The following is a 19,272-nucleotide window of genomic DNA, read 5'->3' as shown; positions in this document are numbered from 1 at the left end:
TCATTGTTGTTTTTTTTTAACATTTCGGTCAAATAAATGAATATTATTGTTAAATAATAATAATATGCAAAAATAATTGATGTTTATTTATGGATTGAACAAATGAATGACTTTTAGTGAAGAAATAAAGTTTGTATAGAATAATTGATCACGGAGCTTGTAAATCAGCGGACAAAAAATGCAATATGAAAGGTAATAAATTTTCTATGCAATAATAAATAATAATAATAAAGTTAGCCGACATTGTTGATTTTTTTATTTTGCTTAATTTATTAAATTATAACTAAAAAGTATTTTTTAAAAATTGCACTTGTAATTTTTGAAATTTTTAACAAATAAAAATTTTTTTTTAATTTTTTAATAAAAAAAATCAAAAATTTTTAAATGTCGGCTAACTTTATTTTCATTAATAAATAAATAAATAAAGTAGAAATATTAAAATTTATTGTTTCTGTTATTTTAGCTGAGTGTTGATGAAATTGTTCGAGGAAAAATCAGAAAATATTTAATATAAACACTAAGAAGTCTCGAATTTCATCCTCGCTGCTCTGGACATTGTCCGTCACACTTGTTTTTTTAAATGACATTAAATGAAGTTAAATATTTATTTTTAGTGTAGTCAAATAATAATAATAATAATAATAATAATAATAATAATAATAGTGAGTAGTTAATACTATAAGAAATCAAGAGTTTAATTAAAATATTTAATAAGTGTCTTGAGAGTTGAAAAGTAATTAAGTGTTTTAATTCTTCTATTTGGAGCACTTCAAGAAATCAACGTACATCAACTTCCATCATGTGGTAAGTAAAAAATCCAAAGTTGTATAAAATTTTTTTTTTTTTTAATAATTATTGAGAGCCAGTTGAGTTTTTATGACATTAAAGTTAACAGTTTTTTAATTTAATTGAACAAATAAATGTTTTCTAAAAAATTGCATTTATAATTTTTTTAAATTTCTATACGTCAATTTTTTTTTCTCATTTTCCTAATTATTTTTTGTTTATTTGCGCGATTCAAAATCACGCGAATAATTGAATCCAATTAAATAATTCAATAGCTTTTTATCTCTCGACACATTATGGGATAAAAATAACGCTGAAAGGCTCGAGTTTGTAAGCTCCGCTGGGAGGTGTACAAGCGTACAAATTTCACGGCAATCGTCTCTCGATCTCAAGAGCATTATAAATTTAAAACTCTGCTCCTGAGCTATCACATCTTATATCTTGTATTATATTGCTGGTGTAAATAATTTAAATCGTTGTTTAGAAAAATAATTGTTTAAGAACTACATTGATAAAAAATTTATTTTATTCAAGAGAAAAATTTCTGAGTCAAGTTAAATTTATTTTAAGAGCAATTTTTTATTTCAGGAATTTTTCTGCTTGATTTAAAATCAATTTATTTAAAATTATAATACAAGATTTTCTCGCTTTAATTTTTTTTATCAATTTAAACATATTTAATTCAGAAGAAAAATAAAAATCAGAAAATTGGAACAATTTATTAATTTTTTTTTATTAAATAAACTTTTAAATTTATGAACTTAAAAAAATTTTACTATCGTATTTATTTTTAATATTTTTTTTAAGCTCCAAAAAATTTTTTTTATTTTTAAAAAATAAATTCATAATTCTTATTTTTTGAATAATAATCTCAAGTCGATATTTATTAGATATCGATGTGGGAGGAAGTTAGTTTTCTTCACTTCCTTTGACCTCTAATGCTCCTACTTCAAATAAAGAAAAAAAGCCGAGAAAATGGCGCAACGTCACGGTTGCCCACTAATTACTTTCTTGATAATAATCAATAGTTTATAAAACCAACAATCGCTTCATAAAATCAAATAATTAATATTTAAATAAAAATAAAAATAAAAAACTTATGTTATTATTTTCTATTATATTCGAGTTATTGTTTGCTTTGTTATTACTACCATGTAAAAGTTTGTATCAATGGATTTGGGTCACGAATCTACGATAGAATATCTAATAATAAACCCCGTGAATAATAACCAAAAATATGTTATTTAAATGGAAAAATCTCACGGCTACACTCTTAATTTAACTCGAACTATCAAATAAGTTAGTTGGAGCATTATCCAGCGAAGGCGGGGACCGTGACGCCCTCCAACGACTCTGAATTCCCAAACCGATCCCCAGGAGTTAGTTGTTGCCTCTCTGCTCTACTCAACTTCCTGCCAATATCCTATTCTAATTTGGAGCCTGCTTAGCTCATGCCAACCTCCATTCTCCATCGAGATTGCATAGGAACAAAACCACGGGCAGACGTTTCCGTTTTAAAACTTCGATGCACTTGACACTATGCAAAAAATTTCCAGAGGGAATTTTTTATTTATTTTTTTTTGTTGAATAAAAATAAAGATAGTCTTTATTTTTTTTTTAAATTAAAAAAATTATATTAAATTTTTTTAAATTGATTTTTACAAAAATTATTTATTGAAAATTTTTCTCTATAAAATTTTATTTTTCAAGAAATTATTCAAATTAATTTAAATAATTTATTTTATTTTATTTTACGTCTTAATTTTGATAATTTATTATTTTTTATTAAAAAAAAAAAAAAAAAAATACTTTTAAAGTAAGAATAAAAATTAATTTTTTTTTTAAATTATATTCAATTTTTTTAATTAATTTTTACAAAAATTATTTATTGAAAATTTTTCTCAATAAAATTTTGTTAAAAAATTATGAAAATTAATTTAAGTAATTTATTTTATCTTTTTTTACGTCGTAATTTTAATAATTTATTATTTTTTATTTAGAAAAAATTAATTTTAGGATAAGAATAAAAATTCAAATTTTTTATCTCGCAATAAGCGACTTTAATTAGAAAATTTCAATTATTCCTTCCCAAATTAGCTTTAAAATTCCTAGCAATTATTTTATCCTCAGAAAAAAGAGCACAGACGTCTTGATGTACTCTTGGGGGATGGAAGTGACGTGCGAGGTCTCTTCCGTCGTGATCGAGACACCGAAACGAGTTTTTACGGGTGGGTTGGCGCGTGAAAAGGGCGATGTGCGATCCCGATATCTCTACACACAACATTCTCCTACTATTATTATTTTTATTATTATTCAGTGTTGTTCCAAGCGGTGCGGATCCGAACAGAAGGATTGTTGCTGGGATCACACGAGCAAGGTCAACAGAAGCTATAAAACGACCAGCCGCGTGTTTTAACTCGTCCAAACAGTAGGAGGTCGCGGACGCGAACACGTGCAATTATGGCTTGTGGTGCTACTAACTATATTTTTTTTTACTCTGCGGTAAGTCTTTAATATTTTTAATATTTTCAGTCGGTACACTGATAAATAAATTAACTTGACTCAAGAGCCAAAATGTTGAACCAAGAATACCATTTTGAAAATGATTTTCTTGAGTCAAGAAAATAAATTCTTGAGACAAGAAAAATTTACTCAAATCAAAAATAATTTCTTGACTCAAGAATTTACTCTCTTGAGTCAAGTTGATTTTTTTATCCGTGTAGAAAAAATATTGACAGAATTTTCATGACTTTTCTGAAGTATGTATTTATATATAATACCTACCCAGAGGAGTCTGTCTGGCACTGCTATATAGTATATTATATAGTGCTCGGTCTAATTGGGTCTGCGATAAATTCTACTGAGACGTACAAGTGGTAAAAAGTATATAAGAAACGTGTGTGAATGTAGACGTTATTTTTTATATTATATATTAAATGTGTTTGGTCGAGGAAAAACCACAGAATGACTTGTCCACCATAGGGAGGAAGCAAAGCTGTCTTACGTCCGTTGATCCACGGATTAACTGATACATATATACACTCCGGCTTTGGATTAGTTTCAATTTCGGGAATTTTTTGTGCTCTTTTATCGCGAAAAGTAAAACCGGAAAATATTTTAACGGAGGGAATTTTTTTAACCGGATTAATATCGAGAACAAGTTTAGACGTCGAGTGTGTACTACTTTGTAGCAGAAAACTTTTCCATTATACGGCTGTAATTCGTTGGATGTAAGATTAATCGAGGCGAGCAAGTCAATAGCAGTTGCCGAACAGAAAATAGAACAGACTGTGAAAAACTCGAATCATGTGTTTGCTGTGTGATAAACTATATCTATTGACTAACGGCTAACAATCAATAACTACTCGATTCAGCTCTCGGGTATTATATATAGTATATATTTATTGCATTAATTTACTCTTTTTGGTTTGATTGTATTTATGTTTTGGTTTTTACCACCGTCGAGTTGAATTGTTTGTACAGGAATGAACTTTCCGGGGAGTTAATCGAGCCAGTTTAGCGCTCAAAGTTATAGAGATGTAAAAAATACCCTACCCCGGATATATTGAAGGCAAGAAATAGTCTAGGCGAAGGAAGATTCACTGGCTGATTCAATGGGGGTGGGAGCTGAGTTTCTCCGGGTCTGATCGCGAGAAGGGGTGCCATTACCGCTTTAGCAGTGCCCGTATCGCGTTCCAAAGCAAACTAATCGATCGTTGAACGAGGGTAAACTAGAGTACAGAGTTGTACTGAGTACCGCTGTAGAGGAAAGAGACATACCCGAGTAGAAGAGGCGAGACCCGGATCAGGATCAGGATGAGAAAACTAAACGAAAACGAGTCCCACGTCGAGCTTTTACGGCTATCTATTTTTATTCATTTTCATTTTAACTATTTTTTTTTCCTCTTGCTTTATTTTTATTGCTCTTGCATTTACAGTTTGTAACAATCATGCAATCAGACTATTTCAATCTAAACTCTTTAGTTTTTCCGGGAAGTAATCACTTTTTATTTCTATTTTTTTATCAGTTAATTTTTGACTGGTAGTTAAATAATAATAATCATTAATATTATTGAGAGAGTAAGCAAAATTTTTTGGACAGTGTATTTATAAGTTAAATTGGGTTTTTATTCAGTCTGCATTCGAAAATTAGATACATAATTAAGAAATGACCTTGTATCTTGTGAATTATTGACATTTTTAAAGATATAAGCTTATCCTGATGTTACACATATCAATTTTTCATATGTTTTATATATCTATATATGAAAAATATATGAAAATGCATGTGGGTACTCAAATGAAAGCTCTTGATGAGCGTAACATCAGGATGAGCTTATATTTTTAAAAATGTCAATAATTAAGAACTAACTTTGCTATCTTGTTAACTAATGACATTTTTAGTGATATAAGCTCATCCTGTTGATACACTCATCTAGACGTTTCATTTGAGTACCCACATCAATTTTTCATATATTTATATATATATTATATGTATGTAGATATAGATGTGTACATGAAAAATATATCAAAAATGCATGTGGGTACTCAAATAAAAGCTCTAGATGAGTGTAACATTGAAATGAGCTTAGATGTTTAAAAATATCAATATTTAAGAAAGTACAGTGCAATTTAACAAAAGTAACTATTTAATAATGCAAAATCTTATTTATTTATGGTTCATAAGGTAATATAGTGACTGCAAGGTTGCTAATAATAATTTAATTTATTATTTTTTCGGATGAAATTTATTTATTTTGTTTTTTAATAATAATAATAATCATAATTAATATTTATAGAAATAATGTTATAATACCGGAAAAAACTTCTCATTCTGTTTAATTCAATAAAACAAACAAAAATTAATGATAGTAATATCAGTAAGCCACAAGGATATAAAATGTTGATCGACACTGTTCGTTGAACTCAGCCACCGATGCATGGAATATTTTTGTTTATGTCGAGTTAATTTAATTAAAGGAATTCTAAAAAAATATAAAAATATTATGTCCTTTGTATGCGGCTGGTTGCTCGCACAAAAATAATTTATGCATTTTTCATTCATTTTTATAATAAAATATGTTAAAGGATGATACAGTAATTAAAGCATACTCTTTATATAATATTTTATTGAAGTGCAGACTGCGAAAGAAACGCAAACATTTTATTCAACGAGAATAGGATTAAAATTTCATTTGAAATTTTTTGTCTTCATTACTCCATTATTTTCGGTACAATGTATAATGTATGTTATTTTGTCATTAGTGAATTTAAGAGTAGTGTTTACAAAAAAAAAAAAAAAAATGCCATAAGTAATAATAATAAAAATGAAAAGCTCAGTAAACTAACAACCTTTTTTAAAGTTTTTTATTCTGCTAACAAGCACATAACGACGTATAATGTCGGACAAAATAAGAGAAAAGTACTAGAGAAAACTGTATTAGCTTTGAATAAATGTTGAGTTTAATGCAAGAGAAAATAATAATATAAATAATATATTTAATTAATTATTGTGTGGGTGAAAGAGGAAGCGCGGTTGCGGGATTAAGGAAATGAAGTACGTAAAAAGACCAGAAATAATTTTTATGATATATAAAATAATAATAACTAGCAACCTTGCAGTCACTATGTGAGTGCTGTGACTTGTGAAGAATAAATAAATAAAATTTTAGTTTGTTAAATAATGAATTTTGTTAAATTACACTGCACTCTCTAAAATATTGACATTTTTAATGATATAAGCTCATCCCGATGTTACGCTTATCAAGAGCTTTCATTTGAGTACCCACATCAATTTTTCATATATTTTTCATATATACATATATATATATATATATATATATATATATATATATATATATATATATATATATATATAAAATATATGAAAAATTGATGTGGGTACTCAAATGAAAGGTCTTGAAGAGTGTAACATCGGGATGAGCTTATATCTTCAAAAATATCATTAGTTGACAAGATATAGCAAAGTCAGTTCTTAATTATTGACATTTTTTAAGATATAAGCTCATTCTGATGTTACACTCATCAAGAGCTTCCATTTGAGTACCCACATGCATTTTCATATATTTTTCATATATACATATATATAAATATATAAAATATATGAAAAATTGATGTGGGTACTCAAATGAAAGGTCTTGATGAGTATAACATCGGGATGAGCTTATATCTTTAAAAATGTCAATAGTTCACAAGATACAAGGTCATTTCTTAATTATGCACCTAGAGTTTATCATATTAATACACTAGCCACAAAATTTTGCATATTCTCTTAATAATATAGATAATAAATGAAATGAATTATTGTGTAAAGGCGCGCAGTAGCCCTATCGGATCCGGCCCTTGCTTACCAAAGCATTGGACCGGGTTCAAGTCCGGCGTACACCAATGAATATTTTAAATATTTAAGTCTATATTATTCTGCTCAGCCCAAAAAAATAAAACGAGTTCCAATCTCAATAGTTTATCCCCTACCGTAGTCACTCATGACCTTAGTAGTTTATGCGACTTTAAACAAATTAAAAAAAAAAAAAAAAATTATTATAGTAAAAGAGGAAGCGCGGGTCCGAGATTTAGGAAATGAAGTGGGTAAAAATACTAGAAGTGGTTTTTATGATAATGATAAATAAAATAATAATAATAAAAGTGTGAATTGAATAAAGGTGAGAGTGTTTACTACGTTGGTGTTGTAATGTGGTGGTGGTGTTTTGATAAAAGGAAGTACATTGTGGTGAGAATAATGGTCAGGTCAACTATCAGTTGGTGAACAGCGTAGCAGGAACGCTATGTGCTATAAAGGTGTAAGAGCAATAGCAAAATACCGCGCTTGGGACAATATATTAACTATTTCATTGTACGCACGTGTAACTTTACTCTTTTTCCGACTACTCACTCGCATGACATCACTTCCGGTCTTATTATTTCACCTGTGCCGGCGAATACACGGATTTTGTCGATTAATGGCCGTCCGAGTCCTTTGAGCGCCAGAAACCCTACTACAGAATAGTAATAATAATAATGATAATGGAAAAAATATAATATATATAAAGTTGTATAATATAAAAAAAAAAATAACAAAAGAAAGAAACTCTCGGGTACTTCCTCTCTTATTCTACGGACTCATTTGCTACAGTGATTTATTTTCTCTATTCGAGCTTCACGAGCAGTAAAAATTTTTATGCTCTTGTTAACGTTTTTTCCTCGATCTACTTTTGTTATTTCAACGTTTGATATCTTTTATTTTACATTTAATAATTCGCGCTCCACGGGATTTATTAGAATCAAACTTTTCGGTGCAATACTTTTTATTTTATTGCAGTAAAAAAAATTACCCATTGTTCTTGCTGACGCGCAAGTTATTTTCTTAGTTAAATTTGCTCATTAACAGTTATTCACTCGGTCAATTTAATCGATAAAATTTAAACCGGAATAACGCCGTTAAATTAGACAGTTTTTATTTTATCATTTTTTTAATTTTAATATTATTTTATTTTAACTTCAAAAAGTAAAATAATTTCTTTCTTTTCTTAAAAAATACTGCGTTCTATTTTCTGACATATGCAAAACTTTGAAATAATAAAAAAAATATAAAATTAAAAATCAAATTCGGTAAAAAAAAGCTCAAATTTTTTTTTGACATTTATTCATCCTGAAAAAGTTTTTTATTTATAAAAAAATCTTCAAACCTTTTAATAGATCCTTTAGAAAATTCTTTAGAGAAAAATTTCTTTTAAAAATACAATTTTGTCTAATATTTAATTACAAAAAATTAAAAATAAATCTCTGTAAAAAAAGCTCAAATTTTTTACTTTTTTTTTCTGGGCATTTATTCATTCTAAAAAAGTTTTTAATTTATAAAAAATCTTCAAAACTTTTAATAGATCCTTTGGAAAATTCTGTGGAGAAAAATTTTTTTTACAATTTTTATAAAATTTTGTCTAATATTTAATTACAAAAAATAATAATCCTTTCAATAGATCAAATTTAAAAAAATAATATTTTTAATTTGTAATAAGATATTATGCTTAATCAATAAAGTTTTAATTAAGAAAAACACTTTCCGCGAGCTGCATAAAAATGAATCTTTCCCGATAGTTTGATATTAAAAATATGAAAATGAATAGACGAAAAGTTAATCCCAACAAAGGTACCGGAGATTGACATCGAGTTATATTAAAATCTCAGTATCGGCGACAACCGGCATGTAGGTCATCGATTTTCCAGAAATAAAAGCTTCCACGGTTTTAACGAAATAAAAACAGCAGCTTTTTTTTTAAAAATAATTATTAGGAAATAACTATTTTGCCAGCTGTTTGGAGAAACACGAGTCGCGTAATTTCGGTGAAAACATGAAAGTCTGCCCGGAGATCGACGCGCTGTTGAAATGTTGAAATGCTAAGTAATGACAGTGGGTTTTGCGCGTCCTCCCATTAATCAACCGCAGGATTTAGCATCACAAAAGGCCTACAATCACGTTTCGACGTTGTGTGTTCGGTTTGTATGGGGGCAGTTGCTAGAAAAAGTAAAAGCTGGACGAACAACCGGACAGTGTGCGTTCGGCCTTAAACTCTTTCAGATAAACCACTCGTCTGAAAACATTGTTCGTTAAATGAAACTACATTACCTAAAATAAATAAATATTTAAACTGAGCAACAATGGCCCGTTTGTTTTGCTGGTCATGAAATTACCAAGGGACTGGGACAAAATAGAGCTAGCTACGCGCGATTAATGTCAATGTTTAAGATTTAAATGGAAATTTCCGTAACTTTTGTCAGGTTAATTGAGTCTCGTAGGTTCGCTGTAGAGCGCAAACGTTTTATTAATTTGCCGTACTCGGAATTACCCAAGAAACGAATGGAATATAATGCCGATCCTCATAACTGAGAGGCAAAACCACTGGGGCTGGAAAACCTGAATAAGAGAAAACGTCCTCACCGTCATAATTGTATGCTGAATGCATAATTTAATTCACTTACACGTGACACCCCGAATTTTATTTATTTATTTTTGCCCTCCGGGCGGAAAGTGGCAACTTTCGTCCCGCTGCGCTAAACTAAGTTGCCGCTTTCCGCCTTCGTCGGACAAAAATAGTATACACTCCTCGGGAAGTAAATAAGAAAGCCTCAGATCACATGTTTGTTGACCTCGGCTTCGCCTCGGCCAACAATTACATGTGATCTGAGACATTTCTTACTTTACTTCCCTAGGTGTGTAATATACTATTTTAATATTTTGCTATCATTTTTAGGGGCGTTTGTTGGAACCTTTTTCGGATAAATCGAGTGTGAGGTATTATTTTGGAGGTCAGAAAAAATTTCCAGGGTTCATTTACTCTTACATTTATTGTTTTCTCGGTTTGTTTTAGCTGACATCTGACACGATTTTTATGCGCTCCACTGAAGCTTGTAACGGGTGTTTAATTATAAAATGCTAATGAGTGTGACTAGTCCATTAGCACGCTCTGGATGACGAGAATTTTTTCATAACTCATAAATCCCTTTGGTTTATTTAATCTCTAATTTTGTAGTTTATGAATAATATTAAATAATTATTTCGAGTTTTAAAGTTATTCTATTTAAGAAGAAAAAAAAGATTTTTTAAGCTTTATTAATTTTAATAAATTATTTTGCAGAAAAAAATTTTTATTAAGAATCATAATTATCTTGAGAAAAATTTTTTTATATAAATTTTATTGAGTCCAAAATTATTTTGATATTTTTCATTAATAGCTAATAAATATTTTTTAACATTTATTTAAAGACTTGGATGAAAATTAGTGTTTAAATTTTATTTAGACACTTTTTATTATTCTAAATAATTTAAAAAGATAAAAAAAATTTCAATAAATTAATTAAATTAATAATTTTTATTTGAGAAAAAAAATTAACAAATAAAAAAAGTAATAAAGAGTGATTATAATGAATTATAAAATATTTCGTTTGATATTAAAATAATAAATATATAAATGATAAATTATTAAAATAAATAAATAATAAATTATTAAAATAATAAAAATTAATTATTAAAAGTTAAAAACTAATTTTTTCTACTTAAAAAAAGAATCAATTGTTTTTAAATAAATAAATTCATAAGCAGTTAACAAATTTTTCTATCAGTGTATGAATTAAAGATTATAAAAATGAATAAAAATAACTGTCAGGTGGAAAACGCAACAAAGAAACGAACGAGCGATAAATAAATGAAAGGTGTAAAGTAAAAGTGTAAGTTGATGTGACTATTAACGTAAAAAAATAATGAGTAGAATTAAAATTCCATTAGAGTGAACTTACAGCAAATCGAAGGGGAGCTCGGGACTGTAGAGTGTTCATGGTGGTCCCGAGCACCTTTTTAATACCGACCACTTCAGTATCACCCGGAAGCTTTGAACTTTCCCACGTTAACGGCATAATTGCGCTTTTGTGCATCTCACGCAAAGCTTCATACACCGGTTAGGTAGCTGCTTGTGCTGCTGGTATACGCTGGATATGGAGGTATCGCCATTGAGCCATTCTACTGCTCGTGCGGGTTGATTGCGTGTTCATGCCGACACGTTCAATAACCCTTTGGCATTAACTCGAGCCATAAGAAAAAAAATTAAAATTACCCTACCGCCTACACCCATAACATACATACATATTAATCTACAAGCTCGTTTATTATATTTTATGTTTCGCATTTCACCGAGTAATTTTTATTGCACAACTTTATTACTCATGCTTGCAGCTGTTTCTGGGGTTGATAAGTGCCTCGATAAAGTTTGTCCGAGCAGAGGAATCATCTTTGCCCTCAATCTCGGCCTCTTCATCCCCATCCTCGACGCCCAGTCCCTTAGTGGCCACAACTCTCGGTAATTTGTTCCGTCAAGCTCGTTCTGAGCATTATTACACGGCGAGATACGGTTCTGATGGTTCCTCAGTTTCTTCTGGTGCCATCGGAGTCAGGGCTGGGCCAGAGCATCGAGATGCTGCTTACTATGAGCAACGTTGCATTACGTGTGATTCCAATAAATCACCGCCTGCTTACAGAGGGTAATTATTATTATTATTTTTACAATCCAATTTTAATTCAATATCAAATATTCAATTGAGTTTTTTATTTAAAATTTAAATTGCGAGTTAAATATCAAAGATACAAAAAAAATTTTAAGCTAAATTTTGTAGCCAGAGTTATTTATATGATAAACTCTAGATACTTAATTAAGAAATGACCTTGTATCTTGTGAACTATTGAAGTTTTTAAAGATATAAGCTCATCCCGATGTTACACTTATCAAGACCTTTCATTTGAATACCCACATCAATTTTTCATATATTTTATATATTTATATATATCATATATATGTATATATATGAAAATGCATGTGGGTACTCAAATGAAAGCTCTCGATGAGTGTTACATCGGGATGAGCTTATATCTTAAAAAATGTCAATAATTAAGAACTGACTAACTTTGCTATCTTGTCAACTATTGATATTTTTGAAGATATAAGCTCATCTTGATATTACACTCATCGAGACCTTTCATTTGAACACCCACATCAATTTTTCATATATTTTATATATTTATATATATCATATAGATGTATATATATATATATATATATATATATATATATATATATATATATATGAAAATGCATGTGGGTACTCAAATGAAAGCTCTCAATGAGTGTAACATCGGGATGAGCTTATATCTTAAAAAATGTCAATAATTAAGAATTGACTAACTTTGCTATCTTGTCAACTAATGATATTTTTGAAGATATAAGCTCATCTTAATATTACGCTCATCGAGACCTTTCATTTAAGTACCCACATCAATTTTTCATATATTTTATATATTTATATATATGAATATATGAAAAATATATGAAAATGCATGTGGGTACTCAAATGAAAGCTCTTGATGAGTGTAACATTAGGATGAGCTTATATCTTAAAAAATGTTAATAATTAAGAACTAACTTTGCTATATTGTCAACTAATGACATTTTTAAAAATATAAGCTCATCTTGATATAACACTCATTGAGACCTTTCATTTGAGTACCCACATCAATTTTTCATATATTTTATATGTATGTATATATGCAAAATATATGAAAATGCATGTGGGTATTCAAATGAAAGCTCTTGATGAGTGTAACATCGGGATGAGCTTATATCTTTAAAAACATCATTAAGAAATTACAGTGCAATTTAACAAAAGTCATTATTTAATAAACCAAAATTTTATTTATTTTATAGTTCACAAGTCAAAATTGCTAGTTATTCTTATTATTAGTAACATAATTAATTAAAAAAAATTTTCAACAGATGGAAACCGCGAATGAGGCACGATTACTACGAGGATGATTTAGAAAGCCGAAGATACAGAGACAGGTATGACGACTACTACGACCGCGAGCGCGGATATGAGTACGAGAGACCGCGGGCTCCTGCAATGGCTCTGGACTACGATCGCAAGCCCGCTTACGATTACGACAGACCGAAAATGCCGTATGATTACGACAGAGAGCCCTACAGACCTGACCCCGCTCGACCGCTGCCCTACCACAGCCGGTGAGCCTCTTCATTATTATCATTATCATTATTATTGTTGATAGTTTTTAATTAGGAGCTTGTTCAATAATAACTGTACATAACTCTACAAACTATTTGATGGGACGTTTAATGAAGCGATCGTGTGTTACAGGTACGATATGCTCATGGGACGAGATCGACCCTACGACATGAGATACGACCGCAACTACGATCGGTTTGCGGACCGCGGGAATGGCTATGACAACTTGGATCAACGCCATACTGGCTATCAATACGAGCCGTATGACAGACGTCCCAGTGACGAGCCTCCTCGATACGATCGCTACAACCGCTATCAGCCCAATCGGTAGGTTGTTTTGAATTAACGCCAAGCTGTTAAATATTATTCGGTGATAATCATTATGATTATGAGCAATTTAAACGAAATGACATTAAATTAATCTATCGATTGCAGCGGGTACGAAAATGAGAACTCGGACCCGTACGAAAGAAACTACCGCAGACGTCCGTACTACGATGATCGATACGACTGGTACGACAGATATCCTAGCCGAGGTGGTCTCGACACTCGAGGACACTACTCGTCGAGCACTTGGGGACCTGGATATGATAGAGGGTACGCCAGTGCCTGGAACTATATGGGACACAGAGACACTTGGAGGACCCCTGGACGAGATCGCGACACTGGGTAATTAGAATTTTATTTTATTTTAGAGGTCGTAAGCTTAAAAAAGAGTTTTTTTCTGAAGAGACTTTTTTAATAATTAATAGACATGTATTTATTATAGAAAATTATTTTTTAAGCTTCTGCGTAAAAGATCTTTAGAAGTTTTCTTTGAAAAAAAGGTCTTGAATTAATTTAATAAATTATTATCTAGATGTTATGTTGGTAGAAAAAATTTTTTGGGCATTTTAAATTGTTAAATCTTTATTTAAAAAATAATTTAAGATAATTATTTATAAATATAATTTTTAAAAATTATAAAAGAGACAATAACTTCCCAATTTAATAAAAACTAGCAACCTTGTAGTCACTATGTGACTTATGAATTAAAAAAAAATTAAAATTTTGCTTTATTAAATAATGACTTTTGTTAAATTGCACTGTACTTTCTTAAATATTGAAATTTTTTAAGATATAAGCTCATTCTGATACTACACTCATCAAGAGCTTTCATTTGAGTACCCACATGCATTTTTATATATTTTTCATATATACATATATCTAATATATATATATAAATAAATAAAATATATGAAAAATTGATGTGGGTACTCAAATGAAAGGTCTTGATGAGTGTAAAATCGGGATGAGCTTATATCGTTAAAAATGTCACTAGTTAACAAGATAGCAAAATCAGTTCTTAATTATTGACATTTTTGAAGATATAAGCTCATCCCAATGTTACACTCATCAAAAGCTTTCTTTTGAGTACCCACATCAATTTTTCATATATTTTATATATATATATATATATATATAGATATATAAAATATATGAAAAATTGATGTGGGTACTCAAATGAAAGGTCTCGATGAGTGTAACATCAAGATGAGCTTATATCTTTAAATTATCAATAGTTCACGAGATACAAGGTAATTTCTTAATTATGTATCTAGAGATAGAGCATTTTCGAATGCAGCCTAAATACTTATGATAATAAATTGACTATCAGTGAGACTAATATGAAACCTTGAAAAATCACGAATTCAAATTAAGATCTTTGCAATGACACAAAATTTTTCTTATTTTTTTGATAATATAGATAATTGATTTTCACAGCGAAAAGTTAAAAAATGAACTAAATTTGTTAAAAATCCCAAGCGTGTATAACTCTTAAAATCTGCAATATAAAAATGACAATAAAAAATTCCACTGTTATATATTCCAGAGACAATTGGAAAGACTTGAACCCTCGAGAGCGAGAACCAGGGTGAGTAATTATTTATGTTTCTTTTATTATTTTCAAGCGGCCAACTGTATGAATAAATTTATATTGCATTTCGAGATGACGTGTAGTTTCTCTCGAATCAGATTTTGAATCAGAATTCAATTACATTGAGTACCGGCGCTTATTTATTAAACTCTCTAAATTTTCTCAGGCGGATAAATATGCTCCGATGAATTTTAATAGCTGATATTTATTTGGAGGATTAAATATTAGTACTAAATTTTATCCACTCATCGTTTTATTAGTTCACTGTGAACTAAAACTCTGTGCTAGCTTAGTTTAGTTCAGTTTAATTTATCTTTCCCGGTCGGTCTTGTCTTGCGAGGAAGCTCGGGTTGACTTTTTTCCTCGGTATTTTGAGGAGTGACGCAACAGAGCCGGGTGGGAGGTGAACGACACTTTAATGAACCGGAAGAAGGGCTTAGGGTTTGAGGTTTAAGGTTTAAAGCTTAACTATCTAGCCAGAGACCGGCTCTGTATTATATCCTGTATTATATCCTGTCGTGTGTTCAATGTTCCAGGTCTTATCGACCGCGAGATTATTTTTACGACAGCACAGTGCCGCCGGGCGGGATGAGAGGGACCAGCTATCTGTATGATCGGGCTGAATCTTCGACCAAACCCGACTCGACCGAACGTGACAAGCCAACCAGCTCGCCCCAGGCCCAAGATAATAATAAAGCCTACAAGGATTAAGAGGTCATGTTTAATTTAGCAATCATCTATTAATATTACATTTACGATCTCCCGTTTTACTCATCGCTAGAATTTATTTATTTTTAATTATCGATTAAATACTTTCTACACATCGAATCATTAGTAATTATAATTATTCATTTAGTTATTTTAAGTCTCTATTATGCATTACAGTGTAATAAAAATAGTTAAATAACTGCCAGAAGTTTATTAGAGCGTAGGTTGGTGAAAGTTCTCAAGTTAATTGTTAATTTGGTATTTAAATTATTGGAACAACTTTGAGCTTTAATCGAGTGAAAAACCTATAGATTTTATTGAAGATTATTTTACTAACTTTTCTTTTAGTTAAAAGTTTTACCGTTCAATTTTAAATTGTTTCTTTTTATACAAAATATTAAAAAGCTACTTTTTATTATAAAATTTAGGGTTTTTTTCTACTTTTTATGTCAGAAAAATAACCAAATATTTTAATAAAAAAAAAAAACAAGTAAGCATAATTATAAAATTGAGGGTTTTTTTTTATTCTGAATAAAAAAAATAATATTTTTTATTTAGGAATAAAATAAAAAAAGTTTTCCAATTTTTTATGTCAAAAAAATAATCAAATATTTTAATAAAAAAAAAAGAGTAAGCATAATTATAAAATTGAGGGTTTTTTTTTTATTCTGAATAAAAAAAATAATATTTTTTATTTAGGAACAAAATAAAAAAAAGTTTTCCTATTTTAAAAAAAAAATAACCAAATATTTTAATAAAAAAAAAAAAAGTAAGAATAATTATAAAATTGAGGGTTTTTTTTATTCTTCGCTAAGATTTATAAATATTTTTTATTTAGGAATAAAATAAAAAATTTTTTATGTCAAAAAAATAACCAAATATTTTAATAAAAAAAAAAAAAAGTAAGCATAATTATAAAATTGAGATTTCCACAATAGCATTAAAGAAGATTTGTAAGTTACTCTTAATTATTAACGGTGACAGTGGAGGAAAAACTTATTTGACAAATTTACACGGGCTCGCTACTTTCCACTTTAATATTAAACTCCAAGTTTTGTTTCCAGTCGCTTTTCTGTTGGGAAAACGTTTCCTCATCCTGCTGGAGCGCAGCGGCCTCTTGAACGGATTCGTGAAAATTAACGTAAAGCTTTCTCCCGTTCTACCCTTGGAAGAAAAGCGCCTCTACTTGTTCTTTGACTCCGCTGTACACCAAAAGTTCCTGAAAACTCAGGTTTTAATTTACAGCTATCCGGCATTTCAGGTAGAATCGATTGAGGATAAATAAGCTGGGTAGACCCAGCTAGACATTACTGAGTCACATAGAATTATTGGAAATTTAATAAATGGCAATAAATGTTAGTGCCGATGTCGATACTTTCAGCGAGGAGGTTTATTATTTCAATGGCACGTAAGCCTGTATGTGATACATGGTAACGGTAATATATATATGTATATATAAACTGGGATGTTAAATCATTCTGACGTTACAGAACCCGGGATTTGAATGAAGTGAAGTAAATTCATGAGCATGTACGCCGTATACCGCATACCGGTTATGGATCTAATCTCCGAGGAATTGTGTATCGTTTCCAGTGCCAGGGAATTTACCAACACCGTTTATCACTTTGACAATTGTTTTGCTACTCATGAGCATTATTTTAATCACTAGAAATCTTAATTGCGCGCTTTATGCGCCAATTACAATACAATTAAAGAATCAAGGGCCATTTTGTCGATTGGGACAAGATTTTTAAGCCAAACTGTTGATTAGGTTATTATTTTTTATATACAGTAGATAAATTTGTTTTTTATCTATAATATTAAGAGAATAAGAAAAATTTTGTGGCCAGTATTTAGGCTGCATTCGTAAGTGCTCAATCTCTAGATACATAATTAAGAAATGACCTTGTATCTTGTGAAATATTGACATTTTTAAAGATATAAGCTCATCCCGATGTTAAACTTATCGAGACCTTTCATTTGAGTACCCACATCAATTTTTCATATATTTATATATATATTATATATATGTATATATGAAAAATATATCAAAAATGCATGTGGGTACTCGAATGAAAGCTTTTGATGAGTGTAACATCGGGATGAGCTTATATCTTTAAAAACGTCAATAGTTAAGAAAGTACAGTGCAATTTAATATATATCTTGTAAAATATTGACATTTTTAAAGATATAAGCTCATCCTGGTGTTACACTCGTTGAGACCTTTAATTTGAGTACCCACATCAATTTTTCATATATTTTGTATATTTATATATATGAATATATGAAAAATATATGAAAATGCATGTGAGTACTCAAATGAAAGCTCTTGATAAGTGTCACATTGGGATGAGCTTATATTTTTAAAATTGTTAATATTTACGAAAATACAGTGGAATTTAACGAAAGTCATTATTTAATAAAGTTCACTAGTGACTGTAAGGTTGCTAGTAATTGTTATAGACGTATTCAATTTTTTCCGCATCCTCTACAAGGTTTTTAAGCCAAACAGTTGATTTGTTAATTTTTTTCTTGAATTCTTGAATCAAATAAAATTTTTTTATTTTTAAATTTAGTTCTTCAAAATTCTAATAAATTTTTTTCTGTAAAATTACAGGTAAATTGTTTTAAGAAAATTGAAAATTTTCTACTTAAATTTATATATTATTTCATAAAATAAATAATCAATATATTTACTTTTTAAAAATCAAAATATTGAGTTAAAGTCGAATTTTAAAAAAAAAAGTCTTTAGAATAAAAATGCATTGAAAATTATATCTTAGAATATAATTTTACATTAATGTAAAACCGCATATAAAATGGCTAGTAAATTCCAAACCGAGGCGTATTATTGCACGCAATGATCCGTGTAATATTAGAGGTCCTAGGACGGTAGCCTCTTCCATCTTCTGTCTTCTATCTTCCATTGGTTCGCGATCTAGGTAGAAGGTAATAGGAATGGATCAAAGCTCATATCAGGTTTTCGAAGCTGCTGAATAATCGGTACGGTTGGTCCCTGTTGGCTTAAACGAAGCAGCGATCAATCGCGATAAATCACGCACCAATGACTTCGATAATGAACCAACCAGACTGCTGGCGCTGAGCAAATATTAACATTTTGGCAATTACCAAATTTAATCGAACGTATAACTATGTTTATTATTATAAATATTTATATTAATTATAAAATGTAAAAGTGTCTCTTTTAATTTGATTGAATTTATTCATTTGAATCTGTTTTTTTCAATTTAATATTTATTTGGTAAAAAAATGTAAA

The 19,272-nt window shown here is 29.5% G+C and overlaps 1 protein-coding gene across 3 annotated transcripts; it reads left to right on the top strand.

Annotated features, from left to right (window-relative positions):
• The first annotated feature begins 18 nt into the window (after positions 1-18).
• LOC123269712 lies at positions 19-16,367 on the top strand. 3 transcript variants are annotated; one of them, XM_044735549.1, is made up of 9 exons: positions 19-192; positions 2,917-3,014; positions 3,104-3,288; positions 11,531-11,835; positions 13,122-13,367; positions 13,501-13,695; positions 13,804-14,037; positions 15,242-15,283; positions 15,823-16,367. In XM_044735549.1, exons 3-9 carry the CDS (start codon positions 3,247-3,249, stop codon positions 15,995-15,997), a joined length of 1,239 nt encoding a protein of 412 aa, XP_044591484.1. In that variant the 5' UTR covers positions 19-192; positions 2,917-3,014; positions 3,104-3,246; the 3' UTR covers positions 15,998-16,367. The 3 variants fall into 3 exon arrangements, with proteins under 3 accessions (XP_044591484.1, XP_044591489.1, XP_044591494.1); XM_044735554.1 differs by lacking the exon at positions 2,917-3,014; XM_044735559.1 differs by lacking the exons at positions 19-192; positions 2,917-3,014 and adding an exon at positions 720-804.
• Positions 16,368-19,272: the final 2,905 nt, after the last annotated feature.

This window comes from Cotesia glomerata, linkage group LG1 (genome assembly GCF_020080835.1).
Source record: "Cotesia glomerata isolate CgM1 linkage group LG1, MPM_Cglom_v2.3, whole genome shotgun sequence".
Lineage (NCBI taxonomy): Eukaryota > Metazoa > Arthropoda > Insecta > Hymenoptera > Braconidae > Cotesia > Cotesia glomerata.
This window is presented reverse-complemented; position numbering and strand designations above follow the sequence as displayed.